We start from the raw sequence: 14,029 nt of genomic DNA on the forward strand, positions 1-14,029 counted from the left end.
TGCTTTGTCCCCCTTTGCTAAGCAAGGTCCATTGTTGTTTCCATTTGGATGGGAGACTCCACGTGAGCTCTCTAATAGGGATGTGCACGAACTAGTTCGGCGGTCCTTTTACGGACTGCCAGACCAGTTTGGAGGTCCGGCATTCGGATGGTTCAGTGTGTGTGTGTCTTACCTTTAAGGAGCAGGCAGGATGCCCATCCCCTTCGCCATGTTTCCGACGCTGTCACCAAAACCACTGTCACGGGGCTGCTGCATACCTCCTTGCAGCCCCAGTCAGCGTCATACCGGAAGTAGCCAGTGTATGTGCGTGTTGTGCGCATGCACACTGGCCACTTCCAGTACAATGCTGAGCGGGGCTGCAAGGAGGTGCTCAGCAGCCCCACCCCCGCGGTTTTGGCAACAGTGCCAGTGGCGGAAACAGCGGGGGATGGGCACTGTGCCTGCTCCTCAAAGATAACCCCACCACCACCAAACCGTCCAAATGCCGGTTCATTCACATATTTACTCTCTAAGAGATGGAGTCATAGTTCAGTGGAAGAGCATCTGCATACTTGTATGCAGAAGGTCCCAGATTCACTCCCTGGAATCTCCAGGGCTGGGAGAGCCGCTGCCAGTCATTGTAGACAGTAATGAACTAGATGAGCCAGTGGTCTGTTACAAGGTGACCCGATGATTCTATAAATGAGGTGGGGAAAACTGTTTACCACACCTTAGTAGTTCAGTTTCTTTGTCAGTCCCAGTCATTATCCTCTGGAACTTCAAATCTTAATGATTTTAATTTATTGAATCCTTTCCATTTCCCATGCTGTGCTTCTCCTTATTGTTTCCCTTTTAGGTTGTGCTCTTCAGCACACTTATGTGGAAATGTTTCATAGATTTTGTTTTATTTAGCATTACTCAGAGTAATTATTTATTTAGCCAACTTTTCTGCCACCAGAGCAGCATTCAAAACAATGTAGATATTAATGATATAGCTAAGTAATTTTACTTAAGAATAAGCAATTACTAGCAAATTGCAGTTTGTTCTGTCTCCTGTAAGCTAGCATTGGAATCCAGATGCAAGGTCTTTCTCATACCAGTTGAAGTTGTGAGGTATTTTAATGCAGGGCTAAGAGTTGTTTTGTGTTTTCACATTTCTAAATTCAGTGGAATAGGCAAATGGTTCAGAATGTATATACAAATTAAATGCCTTATTTTTGCTTTTTAGAAGCACTAGTATTAGGGTCACAAGTTAATATGTGGACTAAGCAATTACAATTTAAGTTGACTAATGAATAGCAGTCCATTTAAAAAAAAAAAGATTTTTGATGCAGGTGGGTCAGCATTCTCACATCCTCTTCTTTAGAGGAAAAGCAAAGTCATCCATTTTGTACCTACTGCCTAGAATGGGGTATTTATAGGAAAGAAACAGGTTGTATGTGTGGGGTACTCTGCTCCCTCCAACCCATAACATTGAAGTCGTTTCTGCAAAAACACAGACTGACTCATTTTGCTTACCCTGTGCTGCTGGAATTTTTTGAAACTAGAAGCTCTACACCAGAATTAAATTTCACTACTGTATTTGTGGGCTCCTACTCATCAGTGAGGTTGCAAGTTAAAGGCAAACCACTTTTGTTTGAGACTATAGTTGTTCTGGTGTGCTGCTATAAAAGTGAATGAAGAAGATGTATTGAATATGACCTTTTCTTATAACAATGATAGTAACTTTTGTTAAATAGTATTTTCCAGTTTCTTTAGTATCTTTTTAAAAGCACTTAATACGGTTTTGGTAATATACAATATGCAATTTTTGTAAAAGTTAACCATTTAGTTAAAAGGCCGATTATGAATCAACCAAAATACTTTAGTCAACTGACAGCTCTAATAAGAACATTAAGATCTGGGGCATGGACTGTTGAATTCATTGGAACTGGTTCTGCGCCTATGCTGAAGCCTGTCAGTGTGCAGTACCACAACTCCTCTCAGTGCTTGTGCCTAGCCCCATGTGACCACATGGCTATTTAAGACAGGAGGAAGCACCAGCACTTCTGTTCCTTTGTGACCGCTGTAGCGATTGGTTCCTTGCTTTTTGAGTGAGTTCTAAAAAGGGTTGGTGGGGAGTAGATTTATCAGCTATTTTGACTTTTGGACTGCTTAAGACTACATTTTTGTGTGAAAGAGCAGACTGATCGTTTTGGATTTGAATAACGGAATGTGGACGATGTCAATGGATGACCTTAAATGCTTCGAGAAAACAAACAGATAAAAAGACTTTCAAGCATAGCTCTAAATGTAAAGTGAAGTTACCATTGCAAGACGGCCATGACTTGTGTTTGCTGTGCCTGGGGGAAACCCACAACACCTCCGCTTGTATGGTTTGCCAGTCTTTTTCTCAGCAAACGTGATTGAATCAGGAGCTTCATCCAAGTGCTGTGCTTTATGATGTGTTGTTCCCCAGGTCCATCTAAGGAGGGGGCACCATCATCTTCTAAGGGGGATGGATCAAGGGCTGAGGCTTTGACCCATTCTAAACCCTCGACGCCTGTATTTCAGTCTCCTAAGACACCAAAGCGGCATGGAGACAAGATGGCGGATGGCATCGAAGGCTACTCCTTCACCAGCTTCATTACAGAAAGTTGGTTTTGTGTTGGTATCAAGACCGTCGACACCGACCATGACGACACCAGGACAATTGACACAAAAGCAGCCAGCTTCAGCACCAGTTTTGATGTCAAAAGATCCATCCTCAGCGTCGACAAGTGCCATCCACTTGCAAGCTTTGGCATCGAAGGTTCCTGCAGTAGCAGCTTCTACATCTACACAAGTTTTGTCTGATGTACCTCTCTCAGCACCAAGACCGTCAACACCGAGACCGCTATCCCTCTGGTGCCTAGGTTGGCACCAATATTGAGGGTGGTTTCCTTGTCCCCTGCACCAACACCGTTAGTCCCCTTCGACATCAAAGGCGAGGCAGTTGACCCAGACATTGAAATCCCCTGTGTTAACTGATACAGTGATGCCTCGAAGCTGAGTGCCAGTTATTTTCAAAGCTGAGAAGGAAGACTCTCCTGGTGTTGAGGCAAGTGCTTTGGATCCCAACACAGCTCAATCCTTGCTATCTATGTTGGACATCACTACTACCCCTTCAACCTTTAGTGGGTTTCCACATTCAGAAGAGCAGAAGGCTCATTCCCTGCCTCCAGATACTGCCTTTTCAACATCGACTCTTCAAAAACAACCAGTGCCCCCAGTGCACACAGAATCTGCTGACCCTGACCCATTGCCTGATATAGCAACACCCTCACATGTATCCCCTACTGAGGAAATGAAGGCTTATCATATTCAGCTTAAGGAAATGGCTGCTGCACTGGGTCTTGATCTAAAATCACAGTTGTCTACCATTGATGACCCAGTGTACAGTTTTATGGCAAAGTCCCTGTCCATACAACCCGTCGCCTTACCTCTCTTGCCAATAATTTCCAAGGCGGCTCAATGCGCTTGGGAAGTTCCACACACTTCCACTCCTACCTCTGGAAGGCTTATATATTTATCAACTGTATAAATGTTCAATGTATTGTATTGTATATAGAGTGCAAGAGCAAGATAACACCTACCTGTTGAAACCTTGGCCTATGGGGTGCCACAAGGATCTGTTCTGTCCCCCATGGTTTTTAACATTTATATGAAGACCCTGGGAGAGGTCATTTGTAGGTGTGGGCTGCGGTGCCACCAGTATGCTGATGACACCCAGCTCTACCTATCTTTTAAGTCAGCAGACACCAGGGAGGCAATGGATGCTCTAAACCGAAGCTTGGAAGCTGTTCTGGACTGAATAGGGGCAAACAAGCTCAATCCAGATAAGACGGAAGTGCTCTGTGTTGGTAGAACTGATCATCTGAGTAATTAGGTAAATCTGGTCTTGGACGGGGTCACGCTCCTTCTGAAAGACAAAGTCTACAGCTTGGGGGTGCTTCTGGACCCAACACTGTTTTTGGAGGCACAGGTGGCAGCGGTGTGAAGAAGCGGCTTTTACCAACTACGGCTGGTATGCCAGCTGCGACCCTACTTGGAGAAGTTGGACCTGACCTCAGTCATTCATGCATTGGTAACATCCAGATTGAACTACTGCAATGCGCTCTACATGGGGCTACCCTTGAAGACTGTTCAGAAGCTTCAGCTGGTTCAGAATGCTGCCGCAAGGATGCTCATGAGTGCAAGTCGCTTCACGAGTGTTACACCCATCCAGCATCAGCTTCATTGGCTACTGGTCCACTTCCAGACTAGATTCAAGGTGCTTGTATTGACCTTTAAAGCCCTGCATGGCTTGGGGTACCTGTCGGACCGCATTCTCCCATATGAATCTGCCAGGGTGCTCTGCTCATCATCTCAGGCCCTGCTCATGACCCCGCCACTAATGGAGATCTGGTTGGCAGGGACTAGAGACAGGGCCTTTTCAGTTGTGGCCCCTCGTCTTTGGAACGCCCTCCCTGAAGAGGGAGCGTCGCCATGCTCCCTCCCTCAGTGTTTTTAAAAAACATCTCAAAATGCACCTTTTTAAGGAGGCTTTTTAATGCTCCTTTTTCCCCCTTTTTGTTTGTTTCATTGTTGTTATATCTGGTAGGTTCTTTAGCTTTTTATAATTTTTAGTTTTAATTTGAACCTAATAATTATTATGGTTTTTAATCTGACAACTTATTTTGTTTAATTTAGTTACTTTTATTGTATCTTGTGTCTATCTTATTGTTAGCTGCCCCAGGCTGTAGTACACTGGAAGGGTGGGGTATAAATATTTTAAATAAATAAAAAAAAATCCAATACCTAACTTCCTTGTTATAGACTGCACCACTACTTCTAGGTCTGGAAGGCGTCACACGACTCCTTGAGATAAAGAGGGGAGGGAGTTGGCAGATGTGCTTGGCAGAAAAATATATTCAGCAGCTTGCTTATCAGTGAAAATAGCCAACTATTCAGCCTGCATGGCTAAGTATAATTATTCCCTTTGGGACACCTTAGGACAGGATTTGTTTTCTCTCTCAGAGGAGTTGAAGGCTCACTTTAAGAAGACTTTGCAAAAGTCTGCAGTGATAACACGACAGCAGTTAAGTCCCGTGAAACACCTGGCAGAATCAGAATCTAGAGTCATGAGCTCATCTATCACTTAGAGACACCATGCATGGCTTCATTTAGCAGCTTTACAATTTGACATGAAGGACAAAATTGAAGGCCTCACATTTGATGGGAAGGGTCTGTCTTCAGAACAAACGGATGCTACAATGGAGAAGCTGAAAAAAATCAAAGTTCACTGCAAAGACTTCTACTTCAGCTTCTTCTTCTTCATAAGCGGCTAAATCCAAGCTTTACAACAGACCTCATCCCAACTATAGACAGCAGGACTGCAGGGATTTTAGAAAGTCCTACCAACCATATCATAAGAAGCACTTTCAACCAAAGAACAAAAACGACCAGGGCCAGCAACCAGGTGGAGGCCCAGAAGTGGCACCTTTTAGGTCAGCAACAGCCCATAATACCATTTGCCATCAAGGGACTCAATGCAAACATCAGCTTCTCCCAACACCATAGCACTGAGTATGACTGCCTACAACATCTATCAGGCACAAACAACACCTTTAGCCAACAACAGCATCAGATTAGCAAGCCATGCCCAAGCATAGCACCACATAGCACCACATGACATCAGATCAATGGGTGTTGAAGATCGTCTTGTCAGGCTACACTATAGAGTTCAAGGCAAGACCAGTTCAAGAGGACTTTATGAAAGCAACTCCTGCCCTACAAAAGGAGGTGTAGGAGTTGTGGAGGGGGAGTGATTGTCCCGGTGCAATGGGCGCAGAGACATGAAGGATTCTACTCTTGTGACTTTCAGATCGGCCTATAATGGACCTGAGACATCCGAACAAATTTGTTCATGTGAAGTAGTATCGAATGACAACATTGCGAGACATCCTATCACTTCTATATCAGGAGCAGTGGCTTGCAACGTTAGACCTGTGGGGTGCTTATTTTCACATAGGAATCAGGCCTTCATACCAGAAGAATCTAAGATTCACAGTGAGGACCTCAATTTACCAATTTTGAGTACTGCCGTTTTGCCTCTGCACTGCCCCCTGAGTTTTCACAAAGTGCATAGCAGTGGTGGTGGAGCACCTCTGGACCACAGGGCTGGTGATTTACCTTAACCTAAACAACTGGCTCCTGGCATCAAAGAAGAGTACTTTCTCAGATACATTACTTATTATTCCTTTTCCAGAACCTTGGGATAGAGGTCAACTGGAAGAAATCTCATCTAGACCCCAAGATGTCAATCTTCTACATAGGGGCTGTTCTGGATACACTGTTGGGAAGAGCCTACTTACCAAAAGAGCGATTCAAGGCCATAGTGGATCTTGTGCATCAGTTCCAGTTCAGTCCAGTGCAGCATGCAAAACAGATTCAGTGTCTCCTAGGCCTTATTGTCTCCTGCAAGACGACGGTTTGGAATATGCACCTGAAAAAGAGAAAATTGCAGTTATGGTTCATATCCACCTTCCATCTGAATATAGACAGCCCACAGAAGCAGTTAATTATTCTGCAGCAAATGCTCTGGTCATTGGGTTGGTTGACGCATGCAGAGAGTCGACTGTGAGAAGTCCTGGTTCAACCACAGTTGAGTGATGGCGGATACCTCACTGATAGGCTGTTGGGGGTGGGGGGTGGGGTCATTGCAATGGCAGTGTGGCCCAGGGACAGTGGAGTCACAAGCAAAGACATTTCCACATAAATTTCCTGGAACTCTTGGCAGTTTTTCAGGCCATAAAGGCCTTTCTACCAATGCTCAAAGGGAGAACTATGCAGTTATAATTGGACAACACAACAGCAATTGCCTACCTAAACAGACAAGGGGGAATGGTGTCCAGGTCTCTGTGTGCATTGAGCATACAGATATGGTACTGGTGCATCAGAAACAACATCACCCCATAGGCCATTCACATAAAGGGGGCGGAAAATGTCCTGGCAGACGATCTAAATCATTCGTTTTCCAGAAAATAGTGGCACGAGTGGGAATTGAACAACAGGTACTTGCTTCCAATATTCAGAGTCTGGGGGTTCTCCAAAATAGACTTGTTCATGACAGTTCTCAATGCCAAGTGCAAAAGGTTCTGCTCAAGGGCAGGCCATGATCCACAGTCATTGGGAAACGCATTCCAGATGGTCTGGTCTCAGCACTTATTGTACATGTATCCTCCTCTACCACTTGTGGGGAGAGTGGTGGTGCTTCTTCTGGCCTGTCAAGCCACATGTTTCTTGATTACCTCATGGTGGCCTTGGGAACCATGGTTTCTGCATCTGCTTAAACTGTCCAGCCACACATACAGGAGGCTTCCTCAGTGCCAAGATCTTCTGTTGTGAGAGAACGGTCAAGTACTGCACCCAGACATACCCACTCTACAGCTAACAGCATGGAAGATAGGCTTCTAAAGAAAATCTTACTTAACCAGAGGAAGCCTCCACTAAGAGAAACTGTGCTAGTAAATGGCTCACTTGCTATGCAGCCCCATACAGCTTTCTCCCTCTGAAAGCTACGGTCTGCCAGATCCTGCTCTACCTAACCACACTAAAGATCTCCCTGCTCTCTAATGTTTCCATAAAAGTTCACTTAGCAGTGATCTCAGCTAGGCACCCAGGATGGGAGGGAAAGACAGTATTTTCCCACCCCAGCTGCAAGAGCTTTCTGAAAGGTGTCACCAATCTGTATCCTCCCGGTTAGACAGTCACTGGATCAGTGGAGTATATCCTTGGTCCTTTCGACTCTGACAGACACGCCTTTTGAGCTCCTTGCTACAGCTAGCCTGAAAGTGGCTTCTTTGAAGACTGCCTTCTTGGTGGCAATTACAACTGCCTGCAGGGTGAATGAACTTACAACCCTAAAGATAGACATGCCTATGCATAGTTTTACCCACATAAGGTGTTGCTACGTCCTGACATTATCTTCCTACCTAAAGTTGTGACAGGTTTTCACATAAACCAAGACATTGTGCTGCCTACCTTCTTCAATTGTATGAGTACAGCTCTTGAGAAGGCCCTGCATCTCCGAAGGACTCTTCTATTCTACCGTCAAGAACAAAGACCATCCGGAAGACAAAAAAGTTGTTTATATCCTTCAAAGGAAGGTCTCTGGGTCAGGCCTTGTCCAGACAGAGGCTATCCTACTGGCTAGTAGACTTACCCTTTTGACATACAAGTTACAAAAGGTTCAGCTGCTTAGTCCATCAAGGCACATCCAACCAGAGCTTATGGTGCGTCGGCAGCTCATTTAATTGACATATCATTTTGGAACATTTGTAGGGCTGCAACTTGTTCCTCGGAACAGCCCTTCATAAAGTACTATGCCATTGACTAGCCTCATTGACTTGCGTTCTGCAGCGGAGATGAATTTTGGCAGAGGTGTTCTTAGAAGGGTGTTACAATGACACTACTTCTCTCTTCTATTAAGGAGCTAACTAAACATCCATTCTAATGGATCCAATGGATCACGCCCCAGATAAACAGGTTGCTCGCCTGTATAATGATTTGGTAGTGATCCGTTGACATCCATTAAACCCTCCCAAACCTCCCCTCTGCAGTAGTGCACAAGTCTCCTACGTAGAACTCACCTATTGCTCCAAAGATGTTCGGCTGCTCCGGCAGTCTCCAAGGAACTGAAGTGCTGGCGCTGCCTCCCGCCTTAAGTAACTACATGGTCATGTGGGGTGGGGCACAAGCACCGAGAGAAGCTGTGCTACTCCACTTCAACAGGCTTCCAGTCAGGTAGATATAAATCTAAATCATTCTTCAGGCTTGTGGTTAGAGAGAAATGAAAATGCGTAATGGTGATGGATATTACTAATGTTTATATACTGCTTTTCAATAAAAAAGCAATTTGCATAGCAAAAGGAAGGAGAATATGGTTCCCTGCCCCAAAGGTTCACGATTTTAAAAGAAACACAAAAGAGAAACCAGCAACTGGAGGGGATGTTATGCTGAGATGAATAGGGACATTGGCTATCCATCTGCTAAATTTAAGATAACCATCACATTCCCCTTCTAACTGAGCAAGGAGGCAGCTTTTTAAAGTAGTGACTCTCTTTATTGAGCAGGAAGAGAACTGGCCTTATCCAGCCCCAGCACAGCATCCCTCCAGTGGCTATTGCTGGTGTCTATCTTAATTTTCTTTTTAGATTGTGAACCCTTTGGGGACAGGGATCCAACTTTTTTATTTCTCTATTTAAACCACTTTGGGAACTTTGGTTGAAAAGTGGTTTATAAATATTTATCGTTATCTATTACTTTGAGAAGGTGCCTCTATTCAGTTAGCAGGGGCATACCTTATAATATCTAGGTTAAACCCATCCAGCATAAATATGGGATGGGACCATAGCTCAGTGGTAGAGCATCTGATTTGCATGCAGATGGTTCTAGGTTCAATCCCTGGCATCTCCAGGTAGGGCTGGTAAAGACTTGTGCTTGGAACTTTGGAGAGCTGCTGTGCTAGATGGACGGACCATGGTATGACTTGGCAGCTTCCTATGTACTTTGTTACTGCAGTTCTTTAACTGTAACTTTAAAATGGAAGTTCATTACTTGTATTGTAAAATGTAGAAGAACTATTTAGGACTGTTGCTTCAGGGTTTTTGTTTGTTTGTTTTTAATTTTACATTTTATATCCCTCTCTTCCTCCAAAGAGCCCAGTACTGCATACTTTCCTCACAACAACCCTGTAAAGTAGGTTAGGCTGAGAGAGAAATGACTGTCCCAGAATCACCCAGCAAGTATCATGGCTGAATGGGGATTTGAACTCGGGTCTCCCCAGTCCTAGTCTAGCACTCTAACCACTACACCATGCTGGCTCTCTCATTTTGTGGATGAATGTTTAAGGAAATCAGAGATGGCCCTGTTGCTGTTATGGATAAGTCATTCTGAATATAATATAGCTTCCCAAATTTTATTTTTAATATTTATTTATTACATTTCTATACCACTTTATTGAAAGTCTCTGTGCCTTTATATCATTTAATGCTGACATGCACAACATTCAGGCTGAGCTTTTCCAAAAGAAAATAAGGAAAGAGCATGCTACTTTTAAGATCTAGGATTGCTTTCTGAGAAAGACATGTTTAGCACAGAAAATAGGGCAGTGTCTCAAAACATATTAATCCTTACAGCCTGGTTTATAGCTGGTTAAGCTTAGAGTTCTTGATTTTGGACTAGTTGGCTTTCAGGTGCTTTAGCTTAACAGGTTTGTGGATTGTAGCTATAGTATCTTGGCAAATAACTCTTGTAATCATAACTAAACTTGGAACTATGCCATTTGATTAATTGAAATTAACATTGGCCCTTTAAACCTCTCTCCTAAATCTTTGGATTGGTGTTTTTGCCTAGAAATGCTGGTGTATCACATATCACTATTTTATTATATTTCTTGTCACTGATTCCTAAAGTTAAGATTGGGTGACAAGTAACTTGGCTTTAGATCCTGTTGAATTTCTTTACTTTGACATCTTACAGTATTTTTTATTAGTAGTAAACTATAATTTCTTTTTTTAAAGGGGTTTCACAAATAAAATCACCCCTGTCTCTGTTCTCCTCTTTATTTTGTATAGTCTCTTCTTTGGGTTGTTTCTATCCCACTCTCTTGTCCTTATCTGCACTCCTTGCTGAGTTTGGCAGCAATTTGTACAGTAGAGGTAGGAAACCTTTATTCTCCAACTGCTGCTGAACTACAATTCCCATCATCCCCAGCTGCAATTTATCACCTGTAATAATTCAGCAACAGGTGGACTACATTGATTGCAGTTCTAGTTCAGCAACAACTGTAGAGCTAAGGTTGCCTATCTCTGGCATACAGAGTTTTCACTGTCTCAGCACTTCACACACTAAGGGAGTCTTGGATGCAGATGGATTTTGCAGTGTGGCTGGCTGCAGTAAGGTGAGAAAAAGAAGCAATGCAAACATAGTAAGGGAGGAGTTTTCTCATCCCCACTTTAACTTCTGATGAGCTTAGGCAAATCTAGATGTTCCCTCAAAAAGGTAGGAAAAGACTACAATGAGTATTTGAATTCCCCTGGAGGAATGCAGATAGTCCTCATTGTTGTGCAGTCTTGCTTTAAAATATGCCCACTGCTGCTGTTAAAATTTCTGTAGTTTAGATAGCCGTTTGTGTATCCAAGTTCACAGTTTGTTCTCTAATGATCCATTTATGGCTATATTTATATAGATATATTTTATGCAGCAAGATTTGAGGTTTCCCCCAAAATAAAAATAGTGTGTTCTTAAACTTTGTGGCTTGTAAAATAGATAAGCATTTGATTTGTGTTGTTGAAAAAGCTGTAATTCTTTGAAATGTGGTTGTTTTGCAAATTTTTAATGTAACGCCTATCATTCTGTTTTGTATTTTTCAAATACAGACCCACAAGATGAGAATAAAATTGGCATTGATGGGATTCAACAGTTTTGTGATGATTTAAGCTTGGACCCTGCCAGTATCAGCGTTTTAGTCATAGCATGGAAATTCAGGGCAGCCACTCAGTGTGAATTCAGCAAAAAAGAATTTGTAGATGGCATGACAGAACTAGGGTGAGTATGGCTGCCTTTGATAGGATTCCAAACTTCTCCTTATAAATCCCTGTTGAAGTCATTCCTGCTGCAATATTTTAAAAGTGTGAATCCTGAATAATTACATTATTTAATTTGTATTGTCCTCGTATGCAGATGATCGCTGTGATTCAAAGAAACCACTTATGTGCACAAGGACTTCTTTGTAGCATTTACTGCCACAGCCCCTATAGCTAACAAGGAAAGCCACTTTTAAAACTGAATAGTGGCTTGCCCCATTGACTCTGTGATCTGTCTCAGTAAGAACTACAAAGAATGCTCTTAGTCACGCATATGATTACATTCGGTGTGCATCAATATCTTGAGGTTTCTGGAGCAGGGGCAGACCAGTTCCCCAGTCTCTGTGTCTGGTCTGTCACTTTCTATTAAGTCCATATTTATGGATATTTAAAACTCATTCAAAGTATCTTTCTGAGCAGCTGGATCTAGTCTTGTTTCATTTGAAATCTAATTTATCTGACTTAATCCAGACAAGATAAAGGTGGTGATGTTGAAGATAGCCTATTCTGGGAATTGCCCATCTTGCAGGTTAATGGTGTGAATATATTCCTGAGAAATCTTTATCAGTATTGAAATACAAACATTGCACCTATGTGTCCTCTGGAAAATTCTTCTTGTGAACATTTCAGCTTAAAGTGAATTTTCCCATGGTTATTTGTGCCTGTGAGTTCTAGCTTAGCACATACTTGATGCTTCAGATGATAATGGGCAGTGAAATTAAATGCATGAGGGCAGTCGTTTCAGAGTGCTTTTTAATGGCCATTTGGATTCAAGGCCCCACTCTAGTAATAGTACAAGTAGACTGTCTGCATGCAAAGGAAGTAGCACCATTTATGTTTTCACCCTATTCTAGATGGGGTTGCACTCCCACTGAAGGACCAGGTTTGCAGTCTGTGGATGCTCATCGATCGAGCACTGTCACTAGATGCTCAGGTGGCCTCTGTGGCTCAGAGCACCTTTTATCAGCTTTGGCTGATATGCCAACTGCAACCTTACCTGCATAGAGATATTACTCATCACTCATGCTCTGGTAACCTCTCGCACTGCAGTGTAATGCATTGTACGTGGGGCTGCCTTTGAAAACAGTCCAGAAACTGCAGCTGGTACAAAATATGGCCACAAGATTATTAACTGGGATTGGACAGTTTGATCATTTTACAACAATGCTTCGTCAGCTGTACTGGCTCCCAGTCCATTTCTGGACCTAATTCAAAGAGAGAGCGCTTTGCCCCATATGTCCCAACTCAGACCTTAAGATCTTCTTCGAAACCCCTGTTCCGAGTGCCTCTGCCAAACAAGGTGAGGAAGGTGGCTACTAGGGAGAGGGGTTTTTCTGTGGTTGCACCCCATTTATGGAATATCCTCTCCAGTGAGGTTCACATGGCTTCATCACTTGGTTCTTTTAGATGCCATTTTGTTCACTCAGGCCTTTTAACATTTAGATTTTTAAATTTTATTTCTAAAACTGATTTTTTAAAAAAACAGTTTTTAAATTGTTTTTAATTGTATTTTGGTGTGTTGTGATTTCATGTGTTATGTATTTTTACTTGATGTTTTAATGCTGTGTTGTGAGCCACCCAGAGAACAATTTGTTAGGGGTGCCCAACAAATAAAGTAGAGTTTATCCCACACATGCAGGCCAACTATAGGAGAAGTGTCCGTGTACACAGAAGTAATACCCATGAGCAATGATGCATGCAGACTGACAGCTCATGAGGGGACAGGGACCAAAGCTCCTTTGGCTTTATTCCTGTTCACTTGCTCATCCCTCTCCAGTCAAGCCATATGGCAGAGGCCACTGTATGTTATTGTCGGGGCTCCAAAGAAGCTCTGCCTAGAATGAAGGGTCAGGCTAGCCAGTGGAACCACTAAGAATTCATTCAAGTGGGAGGTTCTAGTGGGATTTCTTGAGCTGCACTACCAGTTGTGAACTGGGGTGGGGAGGTCAGCAGCTGGCACAGTGGCATCTGTGGTGACTTTACTTCCCTATCCCACTACATGAATGGGGGAGAGCATACAGACAACAACAACAACACACACACCCCGGTATTGTTCTGTAGACTGGCTGCTGAGGTTGGTGAGGTACTTGCCACATCCTGACACCACAGTACTCTGGCCAGGTGAACTAAGCATGGTGAGGGCTGGTGAACCAAGTATTGCGAGTGATGACTGATGAACCATGACTGATGAACCAAGCATTGTGAGGGCAATTCATGTCCTATTGCCCCCAGTCATGATATCTGTCGTCTCATAGAGTGGGAGAGGAATATGTCATTGTGGCCACGTGGGCTAAAGGAAGAATGGTATGCTATGACTGGGCAGGTCTCCCATTATTGTAACTTACCAAGCAGGTGAACTCTGGAAGGTCTTGTACCCACCTTAAGGGATGCACATAGGGATG

At 43.3% G+C, this 14,029-nt stretch overlaps 1 protein-coding gene across 7 annotated transcripts in view; it reads left to right on the top strand.

The window, feature by feature from the left end:
* DCUN1D2 (defective in cullin neddylation 1 domain containing 2) overlaps nt 1-14,029 on the top strand; it is a 41,095-nt gene that overhangs the window by 8,578 nt on the left and 18,488 nt on the right. For all 7 annotated transcript variants that reach the window (XM_053308196.1, XM_053308194.1, XM_053308199.1 and 4 more), the window contains one exon: nt 11,421-11,589. In XM_053308196.1, coding sequence (XP_053164171.1) covers nt 11,421-11,589 — 169 coding nt within the window. The remainder of the gene's footprint in view (nt 1-11,420; nt 11,590-14,029) is intronic.

This window comes from Hemicordylus capensis, chromosome 3, assembly GCF_027244095.1.
Source record: "Hemicordylus capensis ecotype Gifberg chromosome 3, rHemCap1.1.pri, whole genome shotgun sequence".
Taxonomy (NCBI): domain Eukaryota; kingdom Metazoa; phylum Chordata; class Lepidosauria; order Squamata; family Cordylidae; genus Hemicordylus; species Hemicordylus capensis.